Below are 18668 nucleotides of genomic sequence, written 5' to 3'. Positions count from 1 at the left end.
TTAAAGAATACAACATTCCTTATCAAAACATAAGTGGCAACAATTTGGGCTAGCCATTTCCCCAAACCATTAGCATGAGTTTGTCCCGGAACATCGTCCATAAAATAAAACCTTTTCCATGTAGATAATCACACAGAGAGCAATCATGAGCATACAGTATACTGTATGTCAAAGGTTACTGACAGGGAAGTTATAAAGCTCTTTTTTATTACACAGCTTTGTTGAATACTCAATTCTGATTGGTCAATTACAGCATTCTACAGTCTGTTATTTCTGAAGAGCTGCTACGTATAACAGGCCGTTGCTATGTATATTCTTTCTCTCTCACACCGACACACCCTTGACATGTATAGGCTTGCCTCTACGGATTTAGACAAGAAAGTGAGCAAAAACTCCACTTAAGATGAGTTAGAGACATTTGCTCTTTACTGTAAGGCCATTATACAGACTTCTCAAAGTATACATCCTTTGCCTCTTATTAACATTTAATATTTGCTTTAAGGGAAATTAAAGATGTGAGATGAAAACCATTGAGCTCATGCATACGTGCACACACTACAGCTGGCATTTTTGTAGAGAGAAACCTCACGTCAACCCACAATTGTTTCACTAAGTTATACATTATGTGTACTTTGGTCTCTGTAATAATACTCAAACTCATATTTTTGGTGTGAATAAATATTTCAGGGAAAAAAGCAATGTATGTCTAGACAAGCATCTGATTTTAGCCCCACATACAGTAGCTGATGTGGATGCATGATATAACCTGCGCACACAAAAAGCAAGCTCTGGCCCAATGCCCCAGAACACAATCACCTTGTCTCTAGCTGATCACAAAATTCTCTCCCAAACACCCATCGCAGCCAGCTAGCATGACTCAGCTAGCTGATGTGCTGTTTGTGTTTGTATGTGAGGGGAGTAGAAGGTGAGGGTCGGGGGTTGGGGTGGTGAGGTTGTTTACCTTATGAGCAGCACCATGATGCTGAGCTATAGGTACTATATGAGCCTTGCCTGTCCCACCTGGTGCTGTGATGCTAAAAAAGCTAGCACACACTAATTGAGCACTAGGGTATACATGGCAGCACTGATCAGATGACTTTCTATAGCTATCAGCTTTGCTATTCTGCTGTTATACTTTGGAGCCAACATACTATAGATCATGGTCATACAACTATCCATTAGCATAGTTTATACATGAAAGGGCTTAATGGTATGCACATGCAAAAAACACTTGCAGTGTTGGTGAAATTGTATCACTCTTCAGAATCAGAGGTGAAAGCGTTTGCTTTCTCCATCCATATGCCGTTTCAACATTCCTCTCAGTCTTTACGTTACACCTTTCCCTACTCGTATTAGTTATTAGTCACTACTCTCTCCCTTTGTCTGAAACCACCTGGCAACCAATTCTCTTTTCTTCTGTCCCTTTGTGCCAGTTAGCATATAAGTGTCACATCATATCAGCCATGTTAGGCCCTGCAGTGGGCCTGACTTCGACAGTCCATCCTGGCAGAACGGATAGTAGCCGTGTGCAATTTGCTCTACAAAGAGCACCCATATACTGAAAACTCAATGGGTTTTGTCATCAATGCCTCCAGGGCACAATGAGGTCATATACAAGGGGCGGGGGCAGGTCGGAGTTGTCCTCTAATTACTGCAATACCCTATTCACAAGGATGTATAAAATGTACACGGATTGCAATCACTGTATTGCTATTTTTTAGATTATAAGGGCAGCATACAATGGTGGCCAGACTTTAAGATCCATGAACTAAGACTTAATTGCACATGAATTGATGAGAAAGTGGGAATTAGTGTATTGTCTCCAGTGCAAACACATCCGAAGCTGGGAGTTGGCCCTGACTTTTCTTTGTAAGCAGAGCTAAACAAAGCAAGCCACAAAGGAGGGTCATGTGGTTTATAATATTACATGCAGAAAATGTCATATGACTGACACAGTAACAGCAATAAAATTAGCTTTTGCCAACTGTCATGCAAATGCAATACATACCCTAAACAGAAAGGCTTGAAATAAAAACAATTGATACTCTCCAGTAATGTGTTATTGAACGACTGTGCTCGTCCTCTTGGAGCAGCTCTTGTGGAGTTTTTGTCGATACAGAGTGGCTGCAGGGTAAATATCATGTGACAGAGGCCACACATGATTAGAAATAAGGGCAGCGGTATAGCAACACAAAAAACAAAAAACAAAAAATAGAAATATGCAAAGCTCAAACAAACATCTTTCCAGCTCAGCCTTGCTCAAGTTGAGGTCACTATATAGTACTTCAGCAAGCTGTTCATAGACAGAGGTATAATTTTCAAAGAATCATTAGGACATTGATTAGTAAAAAAAAATAAGAAAACAGCTCATTTCTATTTCATCAATAAGTACCCAAATAAAATGGGAAACCCTGCTTTAACTGTGAGGAAGAATTATATTTGTCTAATTTGTTGACAGATCTGTGGCTGACTGATCGTTTCATGATTGTTAAATGAGGAATTAATAGCCTGAATTATAATCACCTGTTTCAGCCTGAATCAAGGAACCGTAAAGTTATGTTTGCTGTTGATGCAAATATATCAACATGGGTTATCTAACCAGACACAAATACTGCCTCTAGAGTTACTTGCCTATAAAGCTATGGGAACTTTGAACCTACTATTTAAGATATTCTTGGCTTCTAAGCCATTGTGCAACCACACAGGTACCTGAATATGATGGCAGAGGGTAAAGTGTTGCATTTACCAAAATAAAAGGAATGTATAGAATGCCTATACAATTACAACAGATTGTTCATGACCACTCAATTTACTTTGCAATCACTTGATTGCAGACTGTACAGTAAAATGGCAAATGCAAAGAATGTAAAAATAGGAGAATGGTAGAGCAAAGAGGTAAAGAAGGTAGACTTTAAGTAGAGACTGAGAAAGATAGAATAATAATAGAAGTTGAACTACAGAAAGAGTAAAGAGAAGAAAGCAAGGAGGAGGAAATATACAGGGGAAAATATAAATCTTTATTCTGACTCACAATAATTGGATTCTTTAGAAACAAATTAAGTTTATTTGGAATGCTGTCTATATTCAAATACTGTTTCCTTTTTATTAGTCAGAATGGTCAGATACTGCTCAGCTGCTCTGGCATTTAATCATTAAAGAGGCGTATGACTTATGTTTTCAAATGCCTATTTAAATCTGCCTTTATATAAAAACAAGTTGCATTGTTCACTGCGCCACTATGCAGAACAGATGTCAGATGAATCTTATCTTTTATGATGGCCAACACATTAAACTGACACATATTTGTACATGACAACACAGACATATACACTAAGAACTGCAGTGTCAAGTCTGAATTGGACAATTTAGCAGTGGACCTTTTAAAGGAACATGCCGACTTATTGGGACTTTAGCTTATTCACCGTATCCCCCAGAGTTAGATAAGTCCATACATACCCTTCTTATCTCCGTGCATGTTGTAACTCTGTCTGATGCACCCACTGCTAGCTTAGCTTAGCCCAGATCCTGGAGGTAACCGGCTCCATCTAGCCTACTGCTCCCAATAAGTGACAAAATAACGCCAACATTTTCCTATTTACATGTTGTGATTTGTCACAGCGTGTACAAATAACAAGGTCACATGAGACACAGCCATCTTCTAACTGTATACAAACTGGGAACTATATGTATATATGTTGCGCTAATCACTCCGCACAAGTAGCAGTGTTTCGCTTTCTGAGAATATTTTTCCCAGTATGTATACAGTTAGAAGATGGCTGCGTCTCATGTGACCTTGTTATTTGTACACGCTGTGACTAATACAATATTTTGTCACTTATTGGGAGCAGTAGGCTTGATGGAGCCGGTAACCTCCAGGATCTGTGCTAAACCAGGCTAGCGGTGGGTGCATCAGACAGAGTTACAACACGCACGGAGATGAGAAGGGTATGATTGGACTTATCTAACTCTGGGGGATACGGTGAATAAGCTAAAGTCCCAATAAATCGGCGTGTTCCTTTAAAATGAGGCTATACATTTTACAACTTACACATTCCTATTCTTTCTTTTGATTATTGTAGTCTCAGACTAAATCTGAATACTATTCAACCACCAGGTTGACAACCACTGATTTTCTAAGCCATAAACTGTGGGATATTGTGAAAACAAGTGATGCAGATGTCAAGTTCATTTAGATTTGATAGGACACCATAATGTACAGCTTAACTACACCCTTTTGCCTCCCTCTGTCCCTCCCTCTTTCCTTTGTCCCGGGAACAGACTAAACGGTCCTTCTATTTTGGGAGCGCGACAAAGCTTTTCAAGGTGTTCAATGTGGAGTAAATCAGAATGACAAGGACACTGAGTGCCCCTTCCTTCATCATCTCGCCCTTGCTCGCTCCCTCTCATCTTCCCCTTCCCTCCACTTTTGCCACCACCTGAGAACATTGCATTAACTGCATGGCCAATTATCAGGACACTATCAAACCTTTACTATGCAGAGAGAAAGAAGGTCACATCAACAGAGAGGATTCATTTCTGAGAAAATTAAAGTGTCCTCCTGCAGTGATGAGTGAAACTATATTAAAGACAAGTTACCACATTGCTACATTATTGCTGTGTCATTCTCCTCAGCACTTCTGTTTAGTGCAAAAGTGAAATGCTAGGATTGTCTACACACTTTCAAAGGTTTCAGCTGCTTCCTGAAAGGCCTCAAGCAAAATGTGTCAGCAAAATATTCAACCTTCGTAGTCAACACAGATAAGTACTCATTTTTCAACCAACTGTTGTCAAACCCTTCCCAGGAAAAGTGATTGTCCAATAATAGCTTACAACCATAACCAGTTCTGTCAAGATTTGGTTTTCTCAACATGCTAAGGTTGTGTGCATGGGACTCCACTAAGAGCGAGATTCTGCATTTTAACATGAGTTTGGATAATCATGTCTTTTAAATAAAAACATTTCCACAAGTAACAACAAGTAACAAGTAAGCTGGAAACATAACAAATTCTGTTCAAACAACTCAGAGAGTTAGCATTAATTAGCCAGATAGCTAGTATAAGTCTGCTAGCGAAAGCTGTTATTTCAGCCACAAAAATGGTGGCTGGCTAGAAATGTGAATCCTGTTTTCGTATACTGTGGTGTTAAATCTAAGACGTATTGTTTAAAAAATGACGATACATTTTGAGGGGTAAATTTGGTAAACTGTGTATGTACTGTGCTAGCTTGACAGGCGTAGTAACAATAACAAGCAGGGCAGGGCTTAGCAATAGGTAAATTGGCACAGAGCTTTTAGTTGAGAAATAAAGACTTACTGAGGACATAGAGAGAAAGGGTGATCCCTGCCAGGCAGAAGCCCTCAAAGAAGCGCAGGGTGCTGAACATGGGGACGTTGACAGAGAAGGCCACAGTCAGACCAAACACCAGCATGAACAGCACCGAAATGATCAGCACCGGGTGGCGGCCAAACCTACGGAGCAAGGTCAAACTTTTTTTACACGGATTGCAATTTTTGTTTTCTTCAACAAATAGTTTTTGATATTACACACCTGTAAATAAAACTGTATGCTGTGCAAGAACTTTGTTCTGAAAATCTTACCAGTCAGCAAGGATTCCAAACGTCAGGTATCCAAAGATGGATCCCACCAACAGAGAAAACTTGGCGATGTGGACTTTCCATGCGGAGTCACACACCAGACTCCACTGTAGAGACAAATATACAAATGCATTAGTTCCAAGAATGGTATGCTGGGTAATGGTAATGAAAAAAGCAGCAGCTATATATTTTTGAGATGAAACAGTTTGTATATATTGACTAACTCTACACTAGATCTGACTAATTTATGAGGCATTACTGCCATTCAAAACACATTAACACTAAAATGTGAGAAGGGCAGACTTCTGTAACAGGGCTTCCTAATTCCAAACATTATGTTCAGTTTTGATCACTGTTTAATATTGGTCTTTCAGCTCAATGAGCCCCAAAAAAATACATCTCCAAACAAGCTTGATATTTTAGAATTTCTAATGGAGTAACTACCAAACAATATAAGTGGTCTTGAAAACAGTGAATCTGCCTTACAGTGCCACAAGAAAAGGCTGGAGAAGCTCATTTGTCCTCTGCAAATCAACATCAGGGATTAAATCATCTCTTCGTATACTGATAATTTCCTCAGTCAGAATTCATTGGGTGTACATAAACTCGTCTTTTATTTTACTATTTATGTATGCCTCCTCTTATTACACTGAACTCTGAATCTCCTCATTTGCTTTGCCTACTGAAACTCTTAGCAGAAGGATTCCTGAGTGCAAACAAAGCAGTGTGGCTGCTTTTGCATTAATAAAGTATGCTTGAGTCCCCCCCCCACCCCCACCCCACAGTAGTGACAAGTTTTGATAAACAGACCTTGTACACAGCACAAGCAATGATCGTAGAGAGGGGCAGCAGCAATTCTAAACCCCAGTGAAGTATGTGCATGTGAACTTCTTGTAGGAAAAAACGTAATACCGAAACAAATCTACCCAAACCTGCAATTTTGACTACCATTGACATTATTATTCATTATTGAATTTATTTATTTATTTACTATTATTATGATTATTCAGAAGATGAATTCCACAGAGAAGGTGGACATTAGGCTGCCCAGCTGTTTCAACAGAAGCGGTAGCAAGAAGCAAACAGTGGCATATATATATATATATATATATATATATATATATATATATATATATATATATATATATATATATTATTCATCCTCGTCTTGAAATACAAAGTGAAGTTTGTTTTTACATTTTTTTCCGAGGGGCTCTAACCTATTATAACCTCTACTACCATAGTGACTCGTTTAAAATGGAATGCTCCAGGATTACCCAGAGCTATCCAGCCATCACATGATCCAGGCATGCCACTCATTCATGGTTTCAGTATCGATGTCTGCACAGAAAAAGACAAGTTCCTATTGCGCAATCACTGCACAACCAAGGGTGTTTAAAAAACTGAAGCTGCCCTCCTATGGGACTGTGACATACCGGCATATATACTGAAATGAAACTCTGAGTCTGCGATTACACCGGGACCGGCACGGCATGGCTGGATGATAGTTTGGTGACTGTGCAGACTGTCTCATATACAATAATTAATGACGTCCACACTATAGGCACAAATGGAAAAAATATGAACAGATTTTCAGCTGTAGCAGAGCAAAGAAATCCCAGAAAACTGCGATTCAGTCCAAGTCAAATCCTCTCAGCTTGTCTGCTACGCCCCCACTATTTCTGCCAGTTGCTACTTTGCTACTGTCTTGCTCATTTGGGATTAATGACGAGAAGTCAGTGTGTAGAGTTGGTTTATACGCATATAAAGCTAACAGCCGACAGAAAATGCAGAACAATGAAGGGCCAAAAGCAAATCAGTTAAAATCCCCAGGGCGCTCCGTTGACCTCTCTCAAATGACCGCCCACCAATGATCAGTCTACACCAGTAAGTCTTACTAGCTCAGATGAAGACGCTCTCAACCACAGCTGCACAGTTCTGCACTCATTGAACTAAGGCGGTGGGTGAGGGGGGTTCAAAGGAGGGAGGGTGATGGAGGAAAGCACATGAGGAGGAAGGAATAAAGATTCTACAATGTATAAACAGAACATACAAAAAGATGGGAGAGGAACGCAGAGAATAAAGGAAAGTATGGGTAAGGATAACTAAAAGCTAAAGAGAGAGGGATAGAGATGCTTAAAAGCTGTTGTGAGGAGAAAACACATGGAGAGACTGCTGCATAGTTACTGCCTAGCAACAGACCGTCACCGTGGTTATCAGACTTTTACTGCTTCCGAGTGCTAGTTTTAGAAACACTGCCGCACCGAAGTGTTAAGATCCTGTAATGTTGTGGTAGCTTAGGTGAGGGTGAGTGAGAATAACAAAAGAGAGAGCAAAAAGATAAATCTATACGACACATACTTTCTTTCCATTGCACTTTTGTGGTAAAAAAAAGAAGAAGCCAAGAAGGAAACAATACACAGATATCTGACATTGGAGATGTAGCCTGAGGGACTTAACAGCCTGAGAGCAAGTTTATATTATCTAGGTGTGACCATGTTTCAAATAACTGTCAAATTACTGTAGCATCCGGACTATACAACACACCAAATGAAAAACACTAACATGTTTGGCAAGTTAGCTGATGGCAGTTTGTTCCTGCGAACCAACAGTGACAGATGGTAAAACAACAAACCTTTTCCTATCAATCTATTATTCATTGCCTCCTATTGTTGACAGTTAAGAACCAAGAGTACACATATCTGTCACCAAAAACACCTGATATGTATCAACAACCGACCAACACTCCTGCAACCTAAATTCCATCACACAACCCTAAAAACACAGCCGTGGGTCAGACAACCCACAATGTTCACCCCTCCCTTTTAAAAGACGTATCAGAAACAAGCCTGCAGCACACACGTTTATCACACACACACATAATGCCTCAACAGAGCTTTATCTTTGGGTCACACAAGTGTCTTTCCTCCCAGCTGACGCTGTGAGTGGCTGTCATTGTGTGCTGACTGGGTATCTGCAGTGGGGTCATCGCCATTCAACAGCTGAGAAAGTTTCAAAGTGTCACACACTGATCTGGGGTCTGTGGAAGGAGCCAACCAGCTGGGTAAACAGTATGAAGGGACACAGAGCAGAGAGGCCTACATGGGTGTTCAACTACAGTATCATCTTTCAAATCTATGGGTGTGCAACACAGTGATACTGGGTCTGGGTGTACCCACCAATGTTCTTTTACAACATATTGTCCTTATCGCTTTTATAAAATACTCTAACCTACAAGAAAAATCATACAAACATGGCACTGACATAGTGTACCATTGCACCATGTAAAATGAAGTAGTACTGATTGTATTGTCAATTGCTCGATCTGCCAATTATTTTTATTTAATCATTTTTGTCATTGATTATTCAATAATTTGTTGGGTCTATAAAATATAAGAAAATACTTAACAATGTACGCCAAAGTTTCCAAAAGCCCAACCTAACATTTTTGAATGTCTTGTTTCATAATTGTGGTCATTAAGCAACTAGCTTCTAAAATATGAGGATTTCCTGCTTTTCTCAGATTTATCATCCTCATTTGTCATTTTAATTAGAATATCTTTTGAGTTCTAGATTGTTGATCAGACAAAACAAGCAATCTGTAGACATTAACTTTTTTTTTCTTTTTTTTTAAACATTTTCTGACATCTTATAGACTAAACAGAAATAACTGTGTTCTAGATTTTTTTTTTTTAATAGCTTAAATGCATGACATGGTGTCATGGTTTTGTACCAGTCCGAACGCCATTCTACAGTAAAGTTTCACAAAAGAACAAAGATCTTAAAATCTTCATCAATCCCTAAATGGTAATTGTCTCTGATTATTATACAAGAACCGAACTTTCACAGGGAATCAATTTGCTTTGATGGGGTTCTCAGGCCACTATTTCAGGCAGGTGTGTGCAGCTGCTAGCCTTCTGAATGCGAGCTGAGTAGGATAGGTTGCAGAGAGACTCTATCTGTCTCTGAGTAATGATACATTCTCATTTCTAAGGCTCAGTCCAATTAAGACATACCCTGAGGAGAGCTTTGACTCAATTAGTATGGGTCTCCACATTAACCACTTTGGATGCTTCGCCACCACCTCAACCTCCTCCGCCTCCATTAAAGCCTTCTTTCTGTGATGCCCTGAGAAAAAAGGAGTGAGCAGAAACGTGCTACTGATTCTGGAGGCAATCCCTATGTGGCATAAGGTGAAAACATCTACATTCATTACATGTTTTCCTCATGTGATATGAAGTGTTAACAGAGTAACATGGGGTTAGAATTGTGTGTTGGTACATTTTGACAGAGACACTACCGCATTTCGTCGGTGCTGGCACGGTTTTAGGAATGAAGTGTCACAGACAGCTGAGCCCAGTCATGTGCAGTTATGCCTATGCAATCCAAACACAGCGAGAAATGCAGAGTCATCACTTCCTGCTGTAGAGTCATCCTTGTTACTGCTCTGTGGTGGCGAAAGGGGGACTTGGAAGAGTAAGGGACAGGTCGTCAAAACAGATGACGAGGCCAACGACAAGTGGGGGAGTCGATTCTGCTTCAATTTTGGCTCTGATTCAGGATTCGTCCTCATGCCATCCGATTCAATTTCTCCTGACAGTGACCTTGTCAGAATGTGGACTGCATGGGTCAGGGAAGACGAGACACTTTTACCAACTGCTCAGGCCCGTCACACAGATCTGCAGTGGTGGTAGTGTCAACATGACATTATCCGTATGCATGCACAGGCAACACAAATATTAGTATATACAGGTTAACACCAGCATGAGAGGAGAGCCGACAGTGTTTAAGCACCAAACCCTTCATATCGGAAACTTCTTTGTCTTGGTTTTTTTCTCATGAGAGATCTGACCTTTTCTGTAGTAAAAAGGATCCACCCAATCGATTTCCCTCACATATGACTTCATATTCAGCTGCAGTATGAGAGTATTTTGAACGCCTCCATCCATAAAAACAGTTTATCAGCCTGGCTTTAGTTCATGCAACCCCACCCCCCAAATTACCCTGCGGAGAGTAAATTAAATCAAGACTTAAACTGTCCCCCTGGCTTATGATGCAGGGGGACATGCCAGAGTTACATTTTATTTGCTTAATTTAAATGGGGGACATTATCAGTGATAAGCAGATGGGCTGTTGGCATTACAGTGGGCACAAGCTCAGGCTGCCACAACCCCCTCCTGCAGCACAGAGAAGCTTCAAAGCCTGGCTTCAGATTTAACTCTTCCTGATAAACCTTTTGATTATGGCATGAGTGCCAAACTCTTCAGAGGTGATGATAGCGCAGACTGAAATGCAATGTACTGTTCTCCACAAGGGTGTGAATGGTTATCAGAGTGTGTATCAACATTTTAGTCTTTTTCTAAGCAAAACCAAGTGTTGAACATTACTATCTAATTATGTATTCTTTCTCTTTCTAAAGTCTTAATTGTATTCTGTGATTCTGTAAGTCTTTTCTCTGAAGATTTAATCACATTATCCCATCAATGTCAAGTTTACCCGGAGAGCCCTGTGGAATATTAAAAATACAAATATCTTGATATAATCATACAGCGTCCACATTGGGTGAAGAGCTGATATGCATAATGAGATATATAAAAACACTTCCTCCTCCTGCTAGCAGAACAACTACAGTATGACCTGCAGGCCTATGCTGTCTTCTCAGCCTGGCCTGTGCAGATAGGAATATTACAACACAATGGTGATGTGATCCCAGGTAAAAGTGCCCACAATGGAAGCTATAAGAACATCTCACTGGTGTTTGGTTAGGGCAGCATAGGGCGGGTGATGTTTGGCCAGGGATGGGGTTGCATTATTCTAGAGCGCACTAATGACCTTTGCTCCAAATCAAAAGCTCCGCGTCTATTATGTCCATTACGACAACCGGCAAATTCCACCAGCCCTGACAGGTTTGCCCAATGTGCCAATGGTGGCGTCTCTCTGCAATAGGTCACACCTTGTGTCAGCTGTTGTGATGACTCAGTCACTGTCAGCACGGTGCATGCTCTCACATATCCACAAGCCCACTACTTTCAGGTCTAATGTAAACCGAATCTGGGAATCTCCACGGAATATAGCCTTTAATGACTCAGTGCTAAACGACCCACTGTAAAGAAATGTACGCCAACTGGATGAACAAATGGAGGCATAACCACAACCACTATCCAGAAGTCAAATCATATACATAATGTTTTATTTAAATGAATGCTTCTGCTTGAAAGTGAGATTGTTTTAAGGGTGGGTGTCGTGCTGACAAGTGCAACAATGTCTCCCTCTTAATATGCAAATATATTAGGATTAGGGCGGAAACAGATGCATAACACAATATGGAAAAGGATGTCCACCCTCAAGATGGACAGCTTACCTTGGTAACCACGTTCTGTACAAGTCCCGTGTGCAGCTCGAATGTCCACTCACTGCAGCTACACTGCATGTTGGCCGTTTCATTGTGAACGGCATATTGGGCGCTGTAACTTCTATTGGCATAAATATGAGCTGGCCGCGCGCTGATGTTTTTTGGACCGTCTAACAGCGATGAATGGCTTGTAGTCTGATTAGTCAGGTTTCCCAAAGGCTGGATACATGTGTTGTTCGGCTGCGCAAGGAGGAAATTATCAGAATACTGGCTAAATCCAATGAATAACGCCGGGATCCATGTCAGCACGATCAGCTGTTTCTGGTACTTCCCAAATCCCCCGAGAAACGGCAGAATAGAGCCGTCGATGCGTGTCAGCAGCCCCGACGTACTATCGGGGGACACGAAGCCGTTCTCAGGTTGATGGTCCTCCGTGTCGAGCTGCACCACGGCCATCGCGGTTTCGCCGATAGATGCCTCCGTTGTGTAGCGAAGCCGGGGTTGCAGTGCTACCCCCTGTCGACTCCACAATGCGTCAATGCCCCTAGCTCCGGCGGTGAAAGCCGTGCGCAGTCAATCACTGGAATGGAAATAAGACGCACCTCTTTATTATCAGGAAGTTCTTCCCTCCTCCGTCTGCCACCCAAACCTGTGCGGGGCTGACTGCAGGATCAAGCTCCGAAATGAATGCGGATTGCAGTAAATTAAAGCAGTGACGAGGAATACTATTTTTATGATCTTTTCCGTCGTCTCATTCTTTGGTTGCTCTGTCGGGCAGCTGTGGCGGCAGAACGCTAGGAAGTGTTTCCTTAGGGAGCCACAGGTAACACACCTGCCCATAAAGGCTTTGTGTTGACGACTCTACCTCAACATGGCCACCTGTAACCACTGGTAACCACTTTGGAAGGGAAATGTTCATTTTCTGTGCAGCAGTAGAGCAAGGTATAGAGCTACTGCAAAATAACATTAGCATAGCTCCTTTGCCTATTGTGTAACAGTCAGTAAAAAGACACAGTACTTTTGTTTGTATATTTGTTAATGAACACACTGTTGAATCATGTGCTTGCAACCATGGTATGTGTAGCATATATAATGACAGAATACAACTGTTGTTCCACACACAATTTTGGGGAGAAATTGGAATTCCATTCAATTTTGTAAGAAAGTCACAATATCCAGTAGCCTTTTTGAGGCTCTTCCAAGTGACATTGTTCCAAACATTGTAGAATAGGTTACATACATACATACATACATACATACATACATATATACATACATACATACATACAGTACGTACATACCATAGACTCTATATAAAAGTGCATAGGCCTACATACATTCAGATTTAAATTAATTAAATGCACAGGACAGATGACCTATGGGTAGGAGGAGCTCTGTCCCCGCCCAGTTCTGTACCAAACAATACAACATGTCAATTCTAGTTTAGCTGCCAGCAAAGGTGAATAATAAAAAAAGATGAATACTCTTTATATAGGCTAACTTGTAATCAAACATTTGAGCAGAAACCACTAATATGGGAGAAAATGACTTATGTCTGTTGTATAGTGTACAGTGTACAGTTTGTGGAAGCAGCATTTAAAGGGCTATGGTCTTGACGGAGTAACGTATTTTGACTGTTCATGAGTGATCGAAGAGAGAGAGAAAAGCAAATCAATAATGTGTCTTGTTATAAATTGTAGGCTTTATTGTGTAGGCTACTACTTTGTTGGTCGTCATAGGAGTCAGCATTATGCAGTCATTTCTACTTCCTTATGATTTTGTACAGTTGTGTTGACCAAATCTCACTGAGGTTTTTGCCCTACTTTGGGCAGCCCCATACAATACTTTATGCACCAATTTACATCATAAAGGGTTTGTAACTCTCTATATTATCCTTATTCAAGATTACTCACGATGCGTTTATAGATCAATAATACCATATTTAAAAAAGAAAAGTGGTGAAATATAACTAAGACCATTCACTCAAGTACTGGGCTTATGTACGCTTTTGAGGTATTTGTACTTTACACAAGTATTTCCATCGGTTACTTTATACTTCTACTCTACATTTTGGAGGAAAATAACGTGTTTTTTACTCCATTACATTTATTCTAAAGCTTACTAGTTTCTTTTCATATTCAGATCATTAATAATAACAAAATATAAATCAACTAATAAATGATGATGTATTGTTAAATGTTAACCTACCCAGCAGTGTAAAAAGTAATTAAAATGAGTTCCACCTTTACCAGCTGCAACATTAAAGTAATTTAATTCAGTACTATAATACATGTGATTTTGAAATGAGCCATTCTACATAATCAGTACTTTTACTTTTGTATATCAGTATATTTTGACGCTAATACTTCTGTGCTTTTACTTGAGTAACATTTTGACTTGTGGTACACATTGGTATTACTACTTTTACTTACATTTCTCAATTTAACAGGTTCGTAGTTATACATGTTAGTAAGTCATTAATAATGATATTCTACTATTAATAAGGAGATTCTACTCTAATCATTTATCTTGTCTGAGTTGTAAATGTTAATTGGTTGTTAATTAATAGATTTTGTTCCAGATGATGTTGAACACTTTCCCACAGCTGAGTGGTTGAACTAAACATTTAGGGCTCTTGCTAATTCACCAAAGAACTAAAAAAGTAAATATGCTGGAGAGGGATAAACACCAGGCAGCCAACTCATTTGTATCACAACCTGGTAACCCAAAACGTGTCCTTATTAATCTATAAAGCATTATTACATTATTATTACCTGTCAATAAAGCCATACCTCATAAACCCTCTATAAAGTGTGCCCTATTGGAAAGTGGGTCCATTCTTGATAGCAACACATCAGATTTTCATCACACGCTGTGTTACACATTGTAATTTTCACATTCGATTTGCTCAGTATCAATTAAGATTATTAATTATTTTAATATTTTATTATATCTTTTGTCCTCATTTTACTGAAATTCCACCACTTGTTTTGCCAGACATATAATTAAATGAACGTATTATTGTGAATATAATAAGACATTTGGTTACAAAACAAAATACACACATAATACAGTCACACATGAATTCATTTTCTGTATTATTATTACTCAGATTTGACCTGAACACAGATGTCTTGAATTATAAACTTGATTATTTGTGTTGTAATACTCATTGTAAATGATTTAAGGAAGCCTCGTGGGATAAACTGAACGAAAGAGTTCAATATTGGCCAGGTTTGATTTACACCCCCTAGCTTCGTAGCCTATATTATTTCTCTGACCATGTGATAAGCAGATGCCTACTTCATAAACAGAACATGTGTTTAGCAATGCTTCACCCCCCTGGCCATAACGTGCTATTACATACTTTTTTCATTACTCAAGGTGTTGGATCATGCACATTTCATTTGTATCAGTTTCTCAAAGATCTGTAAGTGAAGATATATATATAATTTTTTTTTTGGACTATTTGAACCTGCATTTCTTCTCTTTTCTAATTATTTTGAGAAACAAATACCCCCAAACACATGTGTGTGACACATTAGATTGGAGTAGACCGTGACATTTGACATACATTTTAAGAATCAACACACAGCTATTGCTGCAGAGGTATTACTGCATGCACAGCAAACATGTTAGATTCTGAGCAGCCCCAGGAATGATGAGGGCCCTGAATGGCCTGGAGAGTCTTGTTTAGTTACACACTGATGACCCCTGCAGGCAGACTGGAGCAACAGCATTGCTTTCTCGACATTGCAGCATTTGCAGCCAATTATTTTTCATGTGGCAACAATCATGCAACATAAACTGTTTTGTATTTTTTGTTTGTTTTATAACATTTGTGAAGTTGAAGTGGGGATTTTCTTTTATTGTTGAAAGCAGGTTTAACATTCTCAGAAAATAAAGGACAGAATATAAGTGATAAATTAAGCTGTTAGATGTCAATTACTTACCTTAACCTATTAACTTATACTTTTTTCTTTTGCCTGCGGTTCTATTGTCTGAAAGTTTACATTAAAAAACCCATTAATGACCAGATCTATTCTATCTACATCCTTTACAAATCTGTCATTCAGATAATGGGTTTTATTGCAGTGTGCAGAAAATATTGCATGGCTGTGGGCCAACAGAAACCAGATGACTGTTGTACCGTCACACTATCTCATTGTGCTGTTTGTTATCATTTAAACCTGCTTGTCCCTCCCTAGCAACTAATTCAGGTGTGTCTAGGACAGGACCTCGCCAAGGCAATTCTGTGAGTGAGCTCAAATGTGTGTGTGTGTGTGTGTGTGTGTGTGTGTGTGTGTGTGTGTGTGAGATAGTGTGCATGCATGTGTTATGTGTCTGTCTGTGTCTCATAAACCGGCTGGTGTAAAACCAAATAAAAATTCCAGGGTGTGACTGAGCTTTCTCTCTGCAGTGAGTGATTCGTATCTATTCTGCTGTGAAAAGAAAACTGTACTTTTACTTTTCACAGTCAGATAATAGTGTTTATGTATGTACGTATGTAGGCTATGTATGTATAATATACTGTATCATAACGTATTGTGATATATATATATATATATATATATATGTATATAACTTTTAGTGCACTTTGGTTTCAAAGTCCAACAGATAGACTGGTGAACCACTGTGTGATTTATTACTTTGGGGTTAGTATCAACTTAGATAGGTAAGAAAAAACTATAAATTCATGGGCATTGTACACATAGTGTCGACTGTGCACACACACACACACACACACACGCACATGCACGCGCACGCACACACACACACACACACACACACACACACACATACACACACACGCAGCAGAATGGCCTCTGATGTTGTAGATGTGTTTCCCAGTTGATAACTTAGGCCATGGCCCTAATATTCTGGGAAATTTGGGACGATTGTAATGACCTGAGGAAGAGTTTACGTTCTACAATTACCAATATATTCTTCCAAATATTGGGCATTTGTTTATATTGAATTTCCTACTAATATATACAGTAAATTAAAATGAACTATTCATCATCAGTATCTATAATTTCATGGCAATCTTCTTTCTTTTTTTTTGCCAAATTTCTTTTTATGTAGTTAATGTAGAGAACTTGGTTTTATCTACCAGTGGTCCTGTAAAGCAGCACTGAAGACATGTCTCTTTTTCAATAGTGTTGAAGCAGTGGAAAGTCTGAGAAACCATCTGTATGTTAACAAGCTGTTGGGGAAACTCAAATCATAGCGTTAATAAGAATGACAATGTCAATTGTCTACGTAATTTAATAAACCAGCTGTCAGGGTTGTTTTTTTCCTCACTGTTTACTCAGTGAATGATATCAGTACCAGTGTCTAGAAATGATATCATATGTGTGATTTCATGTCTGACAGTAACTGTGAATCACTAGACATAATACGTTGATGTTACATACGAGTTAACCTGGTGTTGCCCTTGTATTGTTTTTGATATATGATATCAGACACTTTGGTGTGAGTCATTTTAGTTTTATATTCCAGATGTCAGTTTGGTGTGGGTAAAACATGCATAAGTGAAAAATGTACCTTTGCAACAAATATCCTCATCACAACTGGGAAATACAGCAGTGAGTGACCCACACTGGTTTTAAGTGCAGAAAGCAAACATTAGGTTAAATATTTACTCCTAAGCTGAAGATACAGTCAGCAAATATTTTATTTTCTCCACCAAGGGTCCTGTGTTCATAAAAATGAACAATGCAGACAGAAAGGAGATTAAAGAGAGAGATGAAAGATAAAAGAGGATAAACCAGAGGGCGGCTCCAGTGTATGACAGACAAACCTGAAAAGATTAACCATCCCTGCACTATTTGCCACACCTCACTCTGACTGCCTTGACATTTAAATTGCCCACAAACATTCATATCTTGCACAAAAAAAAAAGAAGAAAAAAAAAAAAAAAATATATATATATATATATATATATTTTTTTTTTCATATAGTATAGTATATAGTATATACTTTCAAATACTTTGGAAAGAAAATCCTTGCACAACAATCTCAGAAAAAAACAACTTTAAGTGAGTTGTGTGTCTCAGTTTTAATAAGGCCAAACCCTTTCTGTTGGAGAGCTTATAATTAATGCGTGCTTCCAACTATTCTTCACTATCTCATTAAACAGTACAGCAAGGTTCAGTGCCCTACTGTTCAGTCCGTCTCTCTTGGCACGAAAGCTGTTATTAGACTGAAATTTGGAAAAGTGTACATGTTCAGTCTTGTAGTGTCTTTTGTTTGGAGGACATGTATAAAGAGTGGAAAAAAGCAAACATGTAAAGCAACCCACCTGAACCTAGTAGGGAGAAAAAAAATGTAGGGTGTGTCTTTAGTTGGGTGTGTTTCATGTTTGAAACGGGTCTTTCAAGAGACATAGGTCACACACGTCAGGTCAGGTTTTTCAAATATATGCATTTAAAAAGTAAAAAAAAAAGGATAGTAATGCTTAAATGGTTTGAAAATTTCAGTTTAGGGTGTTGGTTTCCATGACCCATGCCTCCATCTCCCCCCACCTCTCTCTGTTCTCACACGTCTATGTGATGTAGTGTAGTAGTTGTGCAGATTCAATGGCTATAGCTCAAGGATAAAACACCAGAGGGCACAATATGTCTGTCAGCCTAGCTGACTATTGTTTTCTGCATCGGTCATAAAGGCTGTAAGAGTTTATTATGATCTAAGACCAAAGCACTTCAGGCATTGTTAAGTGTT

At 39.2% G+C, this 18668-nt stretch overlaps 1 protein-coding gene across 4 annotated transcripts in view; it reads right to left on the bottom strand.

The window, feature by feature from the left end:
* LOC116046045 (solute carrier family 22 member 23-like) overlaps nt 1-12829 on the bottom strand; it is a 35267-nt gene extending 22438 nt beyond the window's left edge. Inside the window, exons 1-4 of one of the 4 annotated variants that reach the window (XM_031294172.2) lie at nt 9894-9946; nt 9610-9721; nt 5597-5700; nt 5313-5467 (exon numbers count right to left, since the gene is read on the bottom strand). In XM_031294172.2, the coding sequence (XP_031150032.1) occupies nt 5313-5427 (115 nt within the window). In that variant the 5' untranslated portion in view covers nt 5428-5467; nt 5597-5700; nt 9610-9721; nt 9894-9946. Of the gene's footprint in view, nt 1-5312; nt 5468-5596; nt 5701-9609; nt 9968-11954 lie in introns of those variants that run through there. The other 3 variants (XM_036004909.1, XM_031294169.2, XM_031294170.2) reach the window with 3 other exon arrangements.
* Between the last annotated feature and the right edge of the window lie 5839 nt (nt 12830-18668).

The sequence above is a fragment of the Sander lucioperca genome, chromosome 9, assembly GCF_008315115.2.
Source record: "Sander lucioperca isolate FBNREF2018 chromosome 9, SLUC_FBN_1.2, whole genome shotgun sequence".
Lineage (NCBI taxonomy): Eukaryota > Metazoa > Chordata > Actinopteri > Perciformes > Percidae > Sander > Sander lucioperca.
Note: the sequence above shows the minus strand (reverse complement) of the source record. Positions and strands in the feature narration are given on the sequence as shown.